Genomic DNA, 13,904 nt, shown 5'->3' with positions numbered 1-13,904 from the left:
CCCAGCTGTGCATACACTTTCCTTCTGTCAAAAATTAGTATGAACAAATAAGGTTGTGTCATATGCTTCCACATAAGAGAACACTTGCGAGGTGAGCCCAGATGTGGGAACGTGCTTGGGCACATCCACGGGTGCGAGGCCCACTTGGATATGATTCAGAGGTGTTCATCTCAGGTGACGTTCCTACTGCCTTCTTTGACATACCTTGGAGATTTGTTTACAGCAACATCAGCCCTTCTGTCACACACATTGTCACATACGCAGATACAATACAATTTAACATTACAGAGCTAAATATTAGAGGTGACGGTTTTTATCCTTTTCCGGGCCCAGAAAGTCACATTTAAAGTGTATGAAAGATGTAGAGTACACTGTAGATATCAGTGGCACGCCATGGTAGGTACTGTACAGTTTGACTTGGACAATTTGGTCTAAACGTCCATCTTGCTTCGCAGCTAGTGTAATAAAGTGTTGATAGAAACAGAGTCAAAAAATAGATTAACTATTTGCAATATGCTATAAAAAGTATTTGAACTGGTAAACAATTGAAGAAGGAAACAAGTTTGGTCTTTATTAATAAGTGGCTAAAAAGAGCTTTCTGTACAATGTTGCCCCCCTAGTCTAAAAACGGCATTCCAATTAATATTGTGTTTGTGAAATATGAGCAGCAAAATCCATCTCACGGTGCAGCCATTTTGTCTTGCTCTCTCAGTCCTGCTGTCAACAAAAATGACATCACAATTGCTCGGTCAAGTGGCAAAATGGCCTCCCATTAAGATGGATAAAAACAGGTGGATTTTGCTGCTTGATTCAAATTCCACAAATGCAATATTAGTCAGAATGTCGTGTTTGGACTAAACATCACTAGTGTATGAATGTGAAAGTGAATGTGAATGGGTGAATGTGACACATTGCTGTAGAAAGCGCTATAAGCTCAGTCCATTTAACATTTACAGAATTTTTTTTACTTGACTTGCATTTTAATTTTGTCTCCTTCCACACCCCTTCATCAAATTTTGGCTAAACTTGTTAAGTAGTTTAACACTATATATTATTATTATTATTATTATTATTATTATTTTAAGCATTCGTAGAGCTTTCTACTGCTCTCTACTTGTTTTAATACTCATTACCTGATGATCCTTTTTCTGGGCTGATTTAAAAGAAAAAATACAACGTCACGCTAATACAAATGGAAGCTGTAACTAAACAAATTTGTTGACATCAAATAGGTCAAAGGTATATGAAATAGATTGATGGAGTTCAAACTGTTTTAGTTCACAATTTTGAAATAAGACTGTCTATTGTCCCCAAACAGCCACAATGCTTCATACAATTTTTGAAGCAGTCACGCCCACAGTTTACACACCCTCTTCTCACCTCATGTGTTGTGCCTGAGGCAGGAAGGAGGGCAGCCTCCCACGTCCCGTCCAGCTGGAAGCGCGCCAGAAGGGGATCGGCTTCCCGCTTGTGTCAGGGAGGAACCGGCGGGCCAGGATACCCAAATATGGACTAACCGATATCAGTTTGGATCCATGACTCAGCGTACGCGTATTGATTACATATAAAGGCAGAGTCTGTGAGCGGAGTCGCCTGCAATCTTGTCTACTGGACTCAATTGGACCCGCGAAGCTCGCTGACAAGAAGCTGTGTTTGTGAAAGCGCATTAGTAGCGTTTCATATTTACCTTTTTGACTTTTCCTCCGGGCGAAAAGGCCTCGCCGTGTTTACAGTGGTGGTTACTGGCAACGTGCGTCATTACGCGCGTCTGACATCCTGGGGGCGGGACCACGAGGGGATAGCGGCCAATCAGGACATCGGATCCGGTGTCGCTTCGGACTTCTGCGCTCTCGCGACCAGAACGCATAAATAGAGTGAAACTGGTCGGCAGCTTGTCATAAAAGAGGAAACGAGTGAGGTGATCAGACAGATTTTCAAAAAATTAAAGACTCACCAACACACGAGTGGAATGAAAACATCTGAATTAGTCACTGGACTGCGCTTTGATTCCAACTAAAGGTACAAATCGACGACTTGGTATAGTAGAGTTCCTCTATTTTGGAAGTTTTGCTGTTTTTTTTTTTAATAGTGCTCTTCAAAATAATAATACATCGGGACTTGCTGGAGAGTTGGGACACCTTCACGAACTCTTGTAGCCTATTTGCTTGTCTGATTTTAAAGCGACTATGTCCGCAATAATGGAACAGCCTTTTTATGACGACTCGTTTCTCTCTGCTTATGGCCATCCAGGCGCAGCCCCGCCAGACTACAAGTTACTAAAGCAGAACATGAACTTGAACTTGTCTGATCCTTATCGGAGCTCCAACTTCAAGTCTCACCACCTGCGCGCCGACTCCGAGTTGTATTCGGCGGCCATTACGGACTCGGGCTCGCTCAAGCTCGCCTCCCCGGATTTGGAGCGACTCATCATCCAGAACAGCAACGGGCTCATCACAACCACGCCAACACCGAGCCAGTACCTGTACAACCGCGGGATCACAGAAGAGCAGGAAGGCTTTGCTGAAGGTTTCGTGAAGGCGCTGGACGACTTGCACAAGATGAACCAAATGGCACCGCCCAATGTGTCCATCGGAACCGGGGGAGTAGCCTGTTCGGCGCCCGGTTCGGTCTTCGGGTCACCCATGCAGCCGGAGCCGCTCGAGTACACTAACCTGAGCAGTTGCTCCACGAACCCCGGCCTGTCGTCGGCTGTCAGCTACCCGTCCGCTACCATCAGCTACCTGCCGCACCATCCCTACCACCACCACCACCACCACCACCACCCGCAGTCGCATCACCCCCAAGGCGCTGCGCACGCCCCCCACTCCTTCCAACACTCGTTAGCCGGCGCCGGGCTGCACGCACCGCGCTACGGCGGCCTTAAGGAGGAGCCACAGACCGTCCCGGACATGCAGAGCAGCGACAACAGCTCGCCGCCCATGTCCCCCATCGACCTGGAGAACCAGGAGCGAATCAAGGCGGAGCGCAAGCGGCTCCGGAACCGGCTGGCGGCGTCCAAGTGCCGGCGGCGCAAGCTGGAGCGCATCGCCCGTTTGGAGGACAGGGTAAAGATTCTGAAAACAGACAACGTGGGGCTGTCCAACACGGCCTCCCTCCTGCGGGAGCAGGTGAACCAACTCAAACAGAAAGTCATGACACATGTGAACAGCGGCTGCCAGCTCATTTTGTCTCCCAAAGTCAAATCCTACTGAGGAAGCCGAAATTAGCACTTTGAAAACACTGGACTGGAACTGCACTGACACGAGGAACTGGATTGTTGTGGCTGAAACTATATAGAAATCAGTGAAAATGAACACATTTTGGGCATTTTGGAACACAAAGTTGTCTTGTTTACATTTGACTTTGTACATTGTTGATGAAATCTGATGTAACTTATTTCTGTTGTCAGGTTGACCCTGACATTTTTTTTGTACCTGTACAGCATATTTAAGTAAAAGAAATATTGCAATTGAGAAACGTGTTGTTTTCTTCATGTCGTTCTCAGCATTTTGAAATGTCACCTCTTTGGAATTATTGAGGCATTTCTCGAGAACACTGACGGGCTGTTGTCAGAATCATCTGCTCTATCAGCAATTCAGTTTCCTGACCTTCAACGCCCCAGATAGGATTGTTTTACCATTGACGTACCAACACTCCTTATATGGTGAACTTTTCTCACATACGTCATAACTTTGATAAGTTTCCGGGAACTCCCTCCTACAATGCTGGTCAGAGAGGCCGCAGCACCACAAGTATGGTGGCGTGAGATGGTTTGTCAATGAGCTGTGGGAGTTCCCCACTTCTGCTTTCAGTTTCCCCAAACAAGCTGTGAAAACAGTTGAGCCGCTTAAGCTAAAGTTCCAGACGAACAAGTAGTTTTGGTTGTGTTTAGGAATTTACGAGAAGTGGTGCAGATTTCATAACTAGGTCACAAGAGTTAAATAGAGACAGTATTAAAAGTTGATCTTCTCGGAGTTGGTGGGAAATAAACACGTAGTTGGAATGTCAATCAGACATTTACCGTCAACTTCTAAACAAATTGTTCGCATGAACTTGTGTAAGGGTTCACTTCCCCACTTATTGCTATTCAAATTCAACACGTGATTGACTGGCGGTTTATAGTTCATTTTGATATCAGTTTGATTTAATACGCTAATTTTAAGGGATAATCAAATACTTTAGTATTGCTGCCATTTTATATGCGGCGTGTCTAAACTTGACATGAAACCACAGCAAACAGGCTCTGCAAGTGCTCACGTAACTCATTCACAAATACCGCGCCGTGAGTTATTAGTTCTTCACAGGAAAACATTCAAGTCCCGTCGTTGGACAGGACATTTACTACAATAACGTTAATGTTTATAGGATCAGAAAGTCGTGTTGCCATCCATATAACATATGGCAATAGCTGTGTGTGTTTAACTCGCCCAGATTTCACATCATTTTGTGACATTTGTTTGGTCGTGTGATATATCTCACGTAAAATGATCCTCGACTTTGCTATTGGAAACATGTCACAAGCAAGTGGCACCCTCTTGAGGTGACAAGTGGTACGACGCTCAGAATCATAAAAGACGAACACACTTCTCATTCGTATTTTAATCAATGGCAACATTTTTTATGAAGCAGGAAAACTAAGTATTTTTCTGAAAAAAAAAGAACTTAACTTTTCAGTGCATAAGACTTGGAGGTCGTCATCCCACCAGTTTGATACTGTACGTACAAAGATAAGTAACTGGGAACAGGTTTGGCTTTGAACAAGCTGGAAGTCACTTATACCAGCTCCACAAAAACATATTTCATTGGAGGGCAAGTGCTACTGTTCAGGAACTGGTAAGGTGACCTTCATTTTTACTGCTTGGAGAAGAATGCTTTACTCTTCTCAACATCAGGGATGATGGTGTCGCTGCCTGGTTTCCAGCCCGCAGGACACACTGCGAGAGAGGACAAAGTGCTTGTTCACGTATCAGTCATTGACATAGCAGTATAAATGCACAAAGTACAAATGTCAACATCCTGTGGGGTCACCTGACAGTTCAATGGGGAATTACTGGGGTTGCATTATGACCAAAATGCACTTTATATTTAAAAAAATAATAATAATAAAAAAAAAATAAAAAAAATAACACTTTACCTTCACCATATTTGTCAGTGTGCTGGAAGGCCTGGACCAGTCGCAGGGTCTCGTCCACAGAGCGACCCACCGGCAAGTCGTTGATGGTGATCTGCCTCAAAATGCCTTTGTCGTCAACCACAAACAGACCTCTAAAAGAGACAAGACATAATTTAACAATTTTCCCCACGCTTCAAAAAGTAGAAAGTAATTGCCGAGTTACAGTCTCAACTCAAGGGCTGCATTTGAAGGCTAATGATGTCATAACGCAACAGAAATAATGTCTCATTTGATATGTATACAGTAAAGCCCCTCAATTGGTGACAGTGTAACAGGGCCTCCTTGTATCCCCAGTCCCAACACCTGTATGAAACGCCGTCATCCTCCTTCAGCACACCGTAGTCCCTGGAAATGCTCTTTGTGAGGTCTGCCAGCAGGGGGATTTTCATGTTACCCAGACCTCCCTTATTCCTAGGTGTGTTGATCCTAGAAGGGGAGGGGGAGGGCATGTCCATCAAAACAGCACAAACTCAATTGGTGCTCAGTGAAAAATGACACTGGATCACAATCATTACAAACTAAATCTTTCAAAAGTGCAATTTTATCATGAACTCCAAGCGCCACGTGTGGCTCTTTAGTCACTCTCCTGTGGGTGTCCAAAAAGAATTGCAGAAATTAATATATTTACATAAACTATTCTTTAAATGAATTATGATTTAGATTTGTCAAAATTTTGAGAAAGGTAGATGAAAAAAAAGTTTTAAAAATTACCTAAACTTGCCCCCAAAAATTACCATAAAATATCTAAGGAAGAGGGAAAACAGAAAAGGACCATGAAATTGCCAAAAAATGTCAGAATTTGCAGGGGGAAAAAAAACATATGTCCAAACGCAAACGAATAAATTCCCCAAAGTACCATAAAATGTACACAAAAATTGCCAAAAAAAAGTCAGAAAATCTATTTGTCAAAAGGAACAAAATGTCCAAAAACCAAAAAAGGAAATCCTATTTAAAAAATAAAATAAAATAAAATAGTCCCAAAAAGTACCACCAATGTCAGAAAATTAATATAGAAAATTGTCAGGGGAGGTTGCGGTATTTGGCAGAAGAAAGTGTCCAAAAAGCCATAAAATGTCCAAAAAGGAGCAAGAGAGGCAGAAAATGACCAAAATAGTCAAAAATTTGACAGAAAGTCTCAGTTATGATTCAATATATGCGGCCGAATCGATTTTTAAACATACATTTTTTATGGGAATATTCAACAAAACGTCTTACTTAGGGTTAGGATTCACACATTAAGCATGGAAGAATGTTATGTTAATGGAACATTAAGCCTTAATATTTTACTTCAGTGCTGTTCAAACATGAAACAGACTGCAACCTGTTCTGTTAAATGCAGTGGCTCAGTTATAGGCCTGAATTTTCAGATAAATAAATACATTTTCATACAAATCTTACAGTGTACATGTTCCAAGTTTACCGATTAGTATTTTCTACATTTGAGTTAAAAAAAAAAAATATATATATATATATCACAATAATCAATTTATAGATTCCTATCGAATCGAATCGTGACACGAATCGGCAGGTACTAGGCAATTCACACCCCTACTCAAAAGTATTGGATGCTGCATATTTTTCCTGTTAGGGTGCAGGTCTAATTAGCCGCTTGGGCCCTCAGTACACACTAACACACAGTTTTGTTTCGTTCATCACAATGTTCAAATGTTGTGTGGCTCCAGACACATTTTTGGACATTTATTTGGCCTAAAAAGGCTCTTTTGATAGTAAAGGTTGCCGACCCTATTCTAGAACCTTCTATGAAGGAATTTGAGTTTGACAAGAGACTTTGTGACTTCACTGGGAACTTATCTCGTGCATACAGAGAAGCCGAGTGACTGTAGATAACCTGACCTGATGGGGCGGTGCTTCTTCAAGCCAGCGTGCTGACAAGAACGCAATGACACCATATATTGAAAAAAACTCCCATTTGAATCAAACAGCAACACAGGTATGGTTAACCTAGAAAGTAATCTGTGAAAACTTTTGATCCACACCCTAATGTAGGCTGCAGACGAAAAAAACAAAAGGAAAATTTTTCAACAGAGACATGAATGGTCGTAGACAACCCTAATCCCAGGCATTTTTCGGAAGATTCCTCACCAGGCCAAGTGACTGAAGTGAGAGTCTACGGAGCAGCCCAGCACCTCGCAGCCAATTTTGCGGAATTCCTCCGCTCTGTCGCTGAACGCCACAATCTCAGTGGGGCAGACAAATGTGAAGTCCAGAGGGTAGAAGAAGAACACCACATACTTTCCTGGAGGGCAGAGGGGAAACTAGGTTTTCAAAAAGTAACAGAAAAGAAAATCTGGTGTACAAAATGTAGAATTACCTTTATAGTCAGACAACTGGATGTCCTTGAACTGTCCATCCACAACAGCTGTGGCTTTAAAGGCTGGGGCAGGCTTGCCGATGTTGGCGTTTCCAGAGGACATCGTGGTACCAAAATGACTGCAAAAGACAAAGTGAGCGTGTCAAACAAAACATGCGATTACACTTGAAGCGCTTTGGGGCTAGTAGGGGATTTTTTTTTTAAGACTATTTTTCAGCCTTTTGGGGATCAGTGCAGTGTTTTTACGCTCACTGAGCTAAACCACCGAGTCACATGCAAGTCATGTTCAACCAGCAGGGAACAAAGGCCTGTTAGAAAACTTGTATAACCTTGACAAACTAAAAGAGAAGGGAAAGGGGGTTGGTGTTGGGTAAGGGAAAAATATAAATCAAGTGGCAGCGTTTGGATGTGTGCAAACCTCTTTTAAAGAGAAGTGCCTACTTCTAAATTAAATTTAAATCCTATATATATATAAAAAAAAAAAAAAGTCTACAACATAAACATCATTACATTGACAAAGTCTTGTTAACCGTAAAGTGGTCACTTATATTTATTGCAAAAGGAAGCAATGCATAAAATACTTTATTTGAAATATTTACACTTAATGACAAAGGGGGGGAAAAAATGTAAATTTTACACGTGCGGTGGTTATTGTTGAAGTTGCGCTTATCTTTAAACTGGACGAAACACTCATTATGTTGCACAAAGTTATCAGCAGCTATGATATGACAAGAAGGTCGTGCGAGCCGTAGTAGGAACAAAGAAAAAAACATTAGACCCCCACCCACCCCCTCCTCCTTCCCCGCAGCCGACACACACTGCAGGATAGAACCAAGAGACCCGCACTGCCTGCCTAGCTCCCTGTTAGCTTACTTATCCTCAATCAACCACATTTGAGCTTTTATTGCATCCAAAATAAACAGCAGTTACTTCCAGTCACGTATTGGTTGCATAGTGGCAGTTTGCAAAAATAAAGTTGGGAAAAACGTCAAGTTCTCACCTGTCTTTTACAACCGTGGTGAAGTTGTCGGCGACGTAATGCTGCACGATAATCAATGGAAGCTTGACGCGATCTACTGAGGCTGCGCGGATTAAGTAGGCGGTGTCACAGTGAAGGCCGGAAGTGACGTTACCTACAAAATAAACTTCCAGCCGCCACTGGTTGAAGTTTTATGATGCGTGATCACGCTCAGGGGCGTAAACTCGTCATTTGGGTTCAAGGTAAACTCCGATGTGGGACCCCAGTCATCCGTGTACTGCACAAACAAAATAATTATGTTCACCACAACTCAAGGTTATATTTGGAATATTGTATATCACCTAAACAGCACGAATCCGAAGAAATGAGCAACCGAATTTCTTTTACTGCTTTAGACAACTAAAAACTCTAAAAATTTACACCTAACTGATTTGCAGCCAAAACTTAAAGTTGCAAAACTTCAGAAAAACAATCACACAAAACCAACATACATACATATATATATATATACAATAGTCTTGTTTGCAAATCTTTTTTTATATATATTATTCCAATTTGATTACAAATATTTTTTGTTTGCAAATATTTGGGATTTCAAATCCAAATTTGGTTTACTGTAGCATTGAGATCTTACATTGAAGGGAAAGGCGTAGCCCATGGTTGCTAGTTCCGGTTAACAGAACTAAGGTTTGGTGATGTTGACACTGCGTTTAGTCATTTATGGCTCAAAGGTAAATTAACTTGTTTTCAACCACTGATCGATTAGTTTGTGTTCATACCGGGCCACTGGCTGCGATATTGGGTTTTCTTTTCTTCCGAACTGTTTTTTTCCCAAACTTAATTTCATGTGGCGTTAGCTTTCACGCATAGCAAAACAAAAGGTGGATCGCAGTAAACCCCTATTGTTGTTGTTTTGCGGTGGTGGTGAGGGGATTGTTCATCAGTTCAAAACGGTTTTCTGCAACATTCGAAAAGGTTAGGTAATTGAGACAAAGTTGTCCATCACTGTTAATGTGAGTGTGGCGACCAGTCCAGGGTTTACCCTGTCTCTCGCCCAGTCTGCTGGAATTTGCTTCAGCTCATCGAGGAAGTGATATAGAAATTGGATGAATGGATTACAAAGAAGTTTGCAATCTTATATATTGTTCATCCTCTGCTTGGTTTGACAGTCACCTGCTCCGCTACCTATGAGAAAAGAGATATTGCAGGACTGCTGATTGACAGCTAATTCAAAGATTCTAGAATCATGGCGACTCCGAAAGAGATGGATCAACAACTTTCTCCAGCTCAATCATCAGCAGTTTTGCTTCCTGACATATTTAATTCAGCTTTTAGACGACAGGAGGGCAGAGCTTTATCCTCCGCGCGACACCCAGCAGCAGCAAAGCCACTATGGGCACCTCTTGAAACGGATGCCCCGGTCACATTGGGTAGGAATGTTATGTTATTAGTTATGCATGCATCCTTTTGTTCCTATTTACTAATCAGCCCCCCCCCCCACCATCTCCATTTTACAGCTTCAAACAACAACAACAACAACGACGAAGACGCTCATGTTTGCCAGCTTTGTAGCTGCTGGTTCGAGAACCGTAAAGGTCTGTCCAGTCATGCTCGCACACATCTGCAACAGATGGGAATCCCTGACATCGACATCAATGGAAGCCCCATTGACTTACTTTACCAGCTCGTGAAGGACGAGGATTTCAAGTCCACCAGCAAGAAGCAACAGGAGCCTATGGCCACCAACAGTCTCCACGGGGCTCCCACCAAACGTCCATCAGGAATGTCCTCGCCACCCTCGTCTCCCCCCTGTAAGCAACCAAAGCCCCCCGAGGAGTTCACTTGTATTCTTTGCGGAGAGATCTGTAAAAATCGGAAAGGCTTGGCGAGCCACTCGCGGTCTCATCTGCGGCAGATTGGGGTTCTTGGCCTTCTGGGCAAAGATGAGTCCGCTATCGACACTGTACAGGATTTGGTGAGCAGTGGCGTGATAGAAGTTCCCCAGCCCCTAAAAATGAACAGCCCCACCAGCTCCCTGGCAGCGCCAACCTCTCCGCCTCGGTCCCCTGTCACAGGGCAATCCAGATCCCCTTTTCCCTCCACTTTCCCAAGCCCTGCAAAGTCGCCTCAGAGCCTAGTGAATCGGGCCCCAAAGGCTAAGAAAGGATTTCGTCTGGCGGTGGACCCCCTCCTCAGAAAGCCCAAACCTGAGCCTTTGGAGGTTGATGTGTCTCTTGTGAGTGGCGCCAGCTCAAGCAGCAGAACTTTTCCCCCACAGAGCCTATCTGCTCCTGTAACTCCTTCCAAGGCTCTCAGTGCTGGTAACACTGTCAACAGTCAACACATTCATTTTTACGACATCATTTCTCTTCATAATGTCTTCTCTTCTCCGCATGCCCCATAGATGAACTCGCGCCACCTACGGTCCTTTGTGACTACTGCGGTCAGCTATTCGAGACTCGCAAAGCGCTGTCGTGCCACGCCCGCGCCCACCTGCGCCAGCTGGGCCTCACCTGGTCCATCAAGACGTCGCCGATTGATCTCCTCAATGACGTCATGATGCGCGGCGAAGAAAAGTTTTTGTCCGGCGAGGTGACATCATCTGGGAAAATCCAGTTGAGTCCTCAAGGCTCGAAAAGAACATCGGAGAGCAACCACGCAGTCTCCAACGTGTGCTCCTCACCTCTGGATTACTCCATGAAAGACAGATTGCCATCGAGCAAGAGTGGGGCTTTTACCTGGGGTGAGAAATCAGTGATACTTTTTACTCGGGTTGCAGGAATGAAAAGTTTCTCTAAATAAGTTGTATGCTTCTTTATGGTTCCCTTTAGACTACTTAAATGAGAGGTTTCTAATGATTTAATTTGGGGATGCAATGAACTAATCCATCCATCCAATTTCGGAACCGCTTATTCCTCGCAAGGGTCGCGGGGGTGCTGGAGCCTATCCCAGCTGTCTTCAGGCAGTAGGCGGGGTACACCTGAACTGGTTGCCAGCCAATCACAAGCAACAAACTAATATTTAAATCAATTAATTTGTTGATTTTTTGAGCGGGGGAAAAAATCCTCCTCCTCCCAGGGCATACTTTCAAATTATACAGTTTAATTGAATGGACAACCCATTCTGAGATTGTTGTCAATCTCTGATTTGTTCAAAAACACTTTTTCTGTTCCTGGTTCGTGATGACAATGAGGAAAATCGGGAGCACTCTCAAACGGCCTGTACATACCAGGCTGAAAATGTTACGCGTAAGGGCCAGTTCCTTTTATATCCTAACCTTGCTTTAAACTTTGCCACAACTTTATCCCGGACCTGCCTTTTGTGGTCCTTGGTCTTCATCATGCTGTTTGCTCCCCAATATATATATTTTTTAACAGAGACCATCACAGAGCAGGTTAATTTTTACTGAGACTAGATTACACACAGGTGGACTTTATCATCAGTCATTTAGGTCAACTCATTGGATCATTTAGAAATCATCAGGGAATTTCTGGAGTCAATTGGCTGCACTGAGAGAAAAGGGGGTGAATAATTTTACGCACCCTTATTGCAGGTATTTATTTGTAAAAAAACAAAAAACGTTTAAAATATCATACAAAATGTCATTCCACTTTATAAATGTGTCCCCCTTGGTGTTGATTATTCACACACCCCAAAAAATATTATTATTATTTTTTTTTTTTTGGGAAGCCTTAAATGTGTCAAAAAGTTCAAGGGGCGCTAATACTTTTGCAAGGCACTACATCATTCCATGCAGTTGTCACCACTGAGCGTAACATTTTCATCTTGTTGGTTTGTAGGCAAATCATGTGAGCTTTGTGGCTTGAGCTTTGAAAACCGCAAGGCGCTAGCCAGTCACGCGCGGGCCCACCTTCGACAACTGGGCGCGCTCGAATGGAAATCGGAAGGGACCGGTTCGCCCATCGAACACCTAAGGGAGTTGATACGGAAGGACCCGGCCAAGGTGGCTGCTGTCACCCGTCGCTATCGTGAGGCAGACGCGTACCTCAAGAAGGTGAGCTTGTTGGCTTTTCATGCATTTAAGTCGAGTGTAAGGCCATCTGCAACAGTGTGAATTAACAAATGTGAATTCAAACTATGTCTTCATTTTCTCTTTATCCCCAGAAAACAGTTTTGCTGTCCTCTTTGTCAGATTCTGAATCGTTGCCTGGCAGCAACCTGAAGTTCTCAGGCTATAAATTCAGCAAAGACGACCAGAGTGCCTCTGCTGGTTCGGCCCAAAAAACACAAGGCCATCCTCACTCTGCGGCTGCGTATGGCGGCGCTGGTGTGCGCTTTCCAAGAGGTGAGTAAACAACACAAAAGATTGCCAGTGTAGGCTTACTGTAGATCGTAACACCATTTCTCTGTTTCCCAGCAATTCCAAAACAAATTCCACCACCAGGAGAAGAAAATCAAGACACCAACTCGCAACAACCTTCACGGCCTGGGAGCATCCCGGCTCTGCTGCCCAAACCCCCGTTAACCCCTTTGGTCAAACTGGTCGGAAAAGTTTACTCTCTTCAGTGCAGGTTAGAGAATTATTATTTTCACGCTTTAATTGCAAAAATGCCTCATAGAATTGCTTTCTAAATCTGCTGCAATGGAATTGAAAATGTTTTGTTTGCAAAGGCGATGGCATTTTATTGTTGTAGTTTTGTTCTACTGCCTCTAGATGGCGACACATTCATTGCAGGGTTGTAGAGGTAGAAGCTGCAAAACATCACTTCCACTACAGTTGCATTTTCATACCTCTACGTTCACTTTTTTTGATCAGCCTTCCTTGTGCGTCTTGGCTGCTTTACAGGTTCTGTGAAAAAGTTTTTCAAGGGCCTCTGTCTGTTCAAGAGCAGTGGATCACACACCTGCAAAAACACATCCTGTCGCTAGGCTACAAAGGTCAAGAGTCTCCCCCTGCTGCTCCAGTGACTCCTCCTGGTCTCACCCATCCTGTGGCTGTGTAGTGTGTATTAATCTAACTCGGAAACATATGCATGTATTGATGAGTGGATTGGTGCAGTCTTTAATTTCATCTCAGTGAGTTTATGCTACTATCATTTCCTTCTATATAGCTTTTTAAGTGATCTGTCTTGTTCTAAATGGGGCAGAAAAAAATTAATTGTGCATTCCAACTTCATTAGGGACCAAACTTGATTTTAGCTTTCACATGCCCATAAACTGCACCTTAAAGTGTTGTGTAAATACATTTTACTTTATTTTATACAACATTTTTACTGTTTAAAAAAAAGTTGCATTTTAAGTGTTTTACCGAAATATAGCAGAAAACATAAAAATGTATTATCAGATGACTTTTTTGGAGTCTCTCAGAAACGTAATTTTCTGTCTTTGAAGTTGTCAATCTTTTTAGCTATTTTTTAATGTAAAATAAATTCTGCTTTGTTTTCATGCCGTGATTTAAT

General features: G+C 43.0%; 3 protein-coding genes across 5 annotated transcripts; 2 read left to right on the top strand and 1 right to left on the bottom strand.

The window, feature by feature from the left end:
• Positions 1-1,575: 1,575 nt before the first annotated feature.
• On the top strand, positions 1,576-3,477 carry LOC147170029 (transcription factor JunB-like). 2 transcript variants are annotated; one of them, XM_086083567.1, is made up of 2 exons: positions 1,578-2,019; positions 2,251-3,477. In XM_086083567.1, the coding sequence occupies exon 2, from the start codon at positions 2,289-2,291 to the stop codon at positions 3,210-3,212; it is 924 nt and encodes a 307-aa protein (XP_085939693.1). In that variant the 5' UTR covers positions 1,578-2,019; positions 2,251-2,288; the 3' UTR covers positions 3,213-3,477. The 2 variants fall into 2 exon arrangements, with proteins under 2 accessions (XP_085939692.1, XP_085939693.1); XM_086083566.1 differs by having other exon boundaries at positions 1,576-3,477.
• A 1,107-nt stretch (positions 3,478-4,584) lies between these two features.
• prdx2 (peroxiredoxin 2) lies at positions 4,585-8,560 on the bottom strand. Its single transcript, XM_086082375.1, has 6 exons — positions 8,506-8,560; positions 7,506-7,624; positions 7,277-7,430; positions 5,477-5,599; positions 5,135-5,265; positions 4,585-4,934 (listed from the first exon to the last, which is right to left on the bottom strand). The coding sequence occupies exons 2-6, from the start codon at positions 7,606-7,608 to the stop codon at positions 4,852-4,854; spliced, it is 594 nt and encodes a 197-aa protein (XP_085938501.1). The 5' UTR covers positions 7,609-7,624; positions 8,506-8,560; the 3' UTR covers positions 4,585-4,851.
• Positions 8,561-9,128: 568 nt separating this feature from the next.
• On the top strand, positions 9,129-13,898 carry LOC147170027 (protein Wiz-like). 2 transcript variants are annotated; one of them, XM_086082373.1, is made up of 8 exons: positions 9,129-9,215; positions 9,654-9,914; positions 10,002-10,805; positions 10,889-11,227; positions 12,285-12,499; positions 12,610-12,790; positions 12,863-13,016; positions 13,292-13,898. In XM_086082373.1, exons 2-8 carry the CDS (start codon positions 9,731-9,733, stop codon positions 13,446-13,448), a joined length of 2,034 nt encoding a protein of 677 aa, XP_085938499.1. In that variant the 5' UTR covers positions 9,129-9,215; positions 9,654-9,730; the 3' UTR covers positions 13,449-13,898. The 2 variants fall into 2 exon arrangements, with proteins under 2 accessions (XP_085938499.1, XP_085938500.1); XM_086082374.1 differs by having other exon boundaries at positions 9,166-9,914.
• The last annotated feature ends 6 nt before the right edge of the window (positions 13,899-13,904 follow it).

Source organism: Leptonotus elevatus, chromosome 8, assembly GCF_054856555.1.
Source record: "Leptonotus elevatus isolate MCC_2025b chromosome 8, RoL_Lele_1.0, whole genome shotgun sequence".
Taxonomy (NCBI): Eukaryota; Metazoa; Chordata; class Actinopteri; order Syngnathiformes; family Syngnathidae; genus Leptonotus; species Leptonotus elevatus.
The sequence above is the reverse complement of the archived record's forward strand: the minus strand, read 5'-3'. Positions and strand labels throughout refer to the sequence as shown.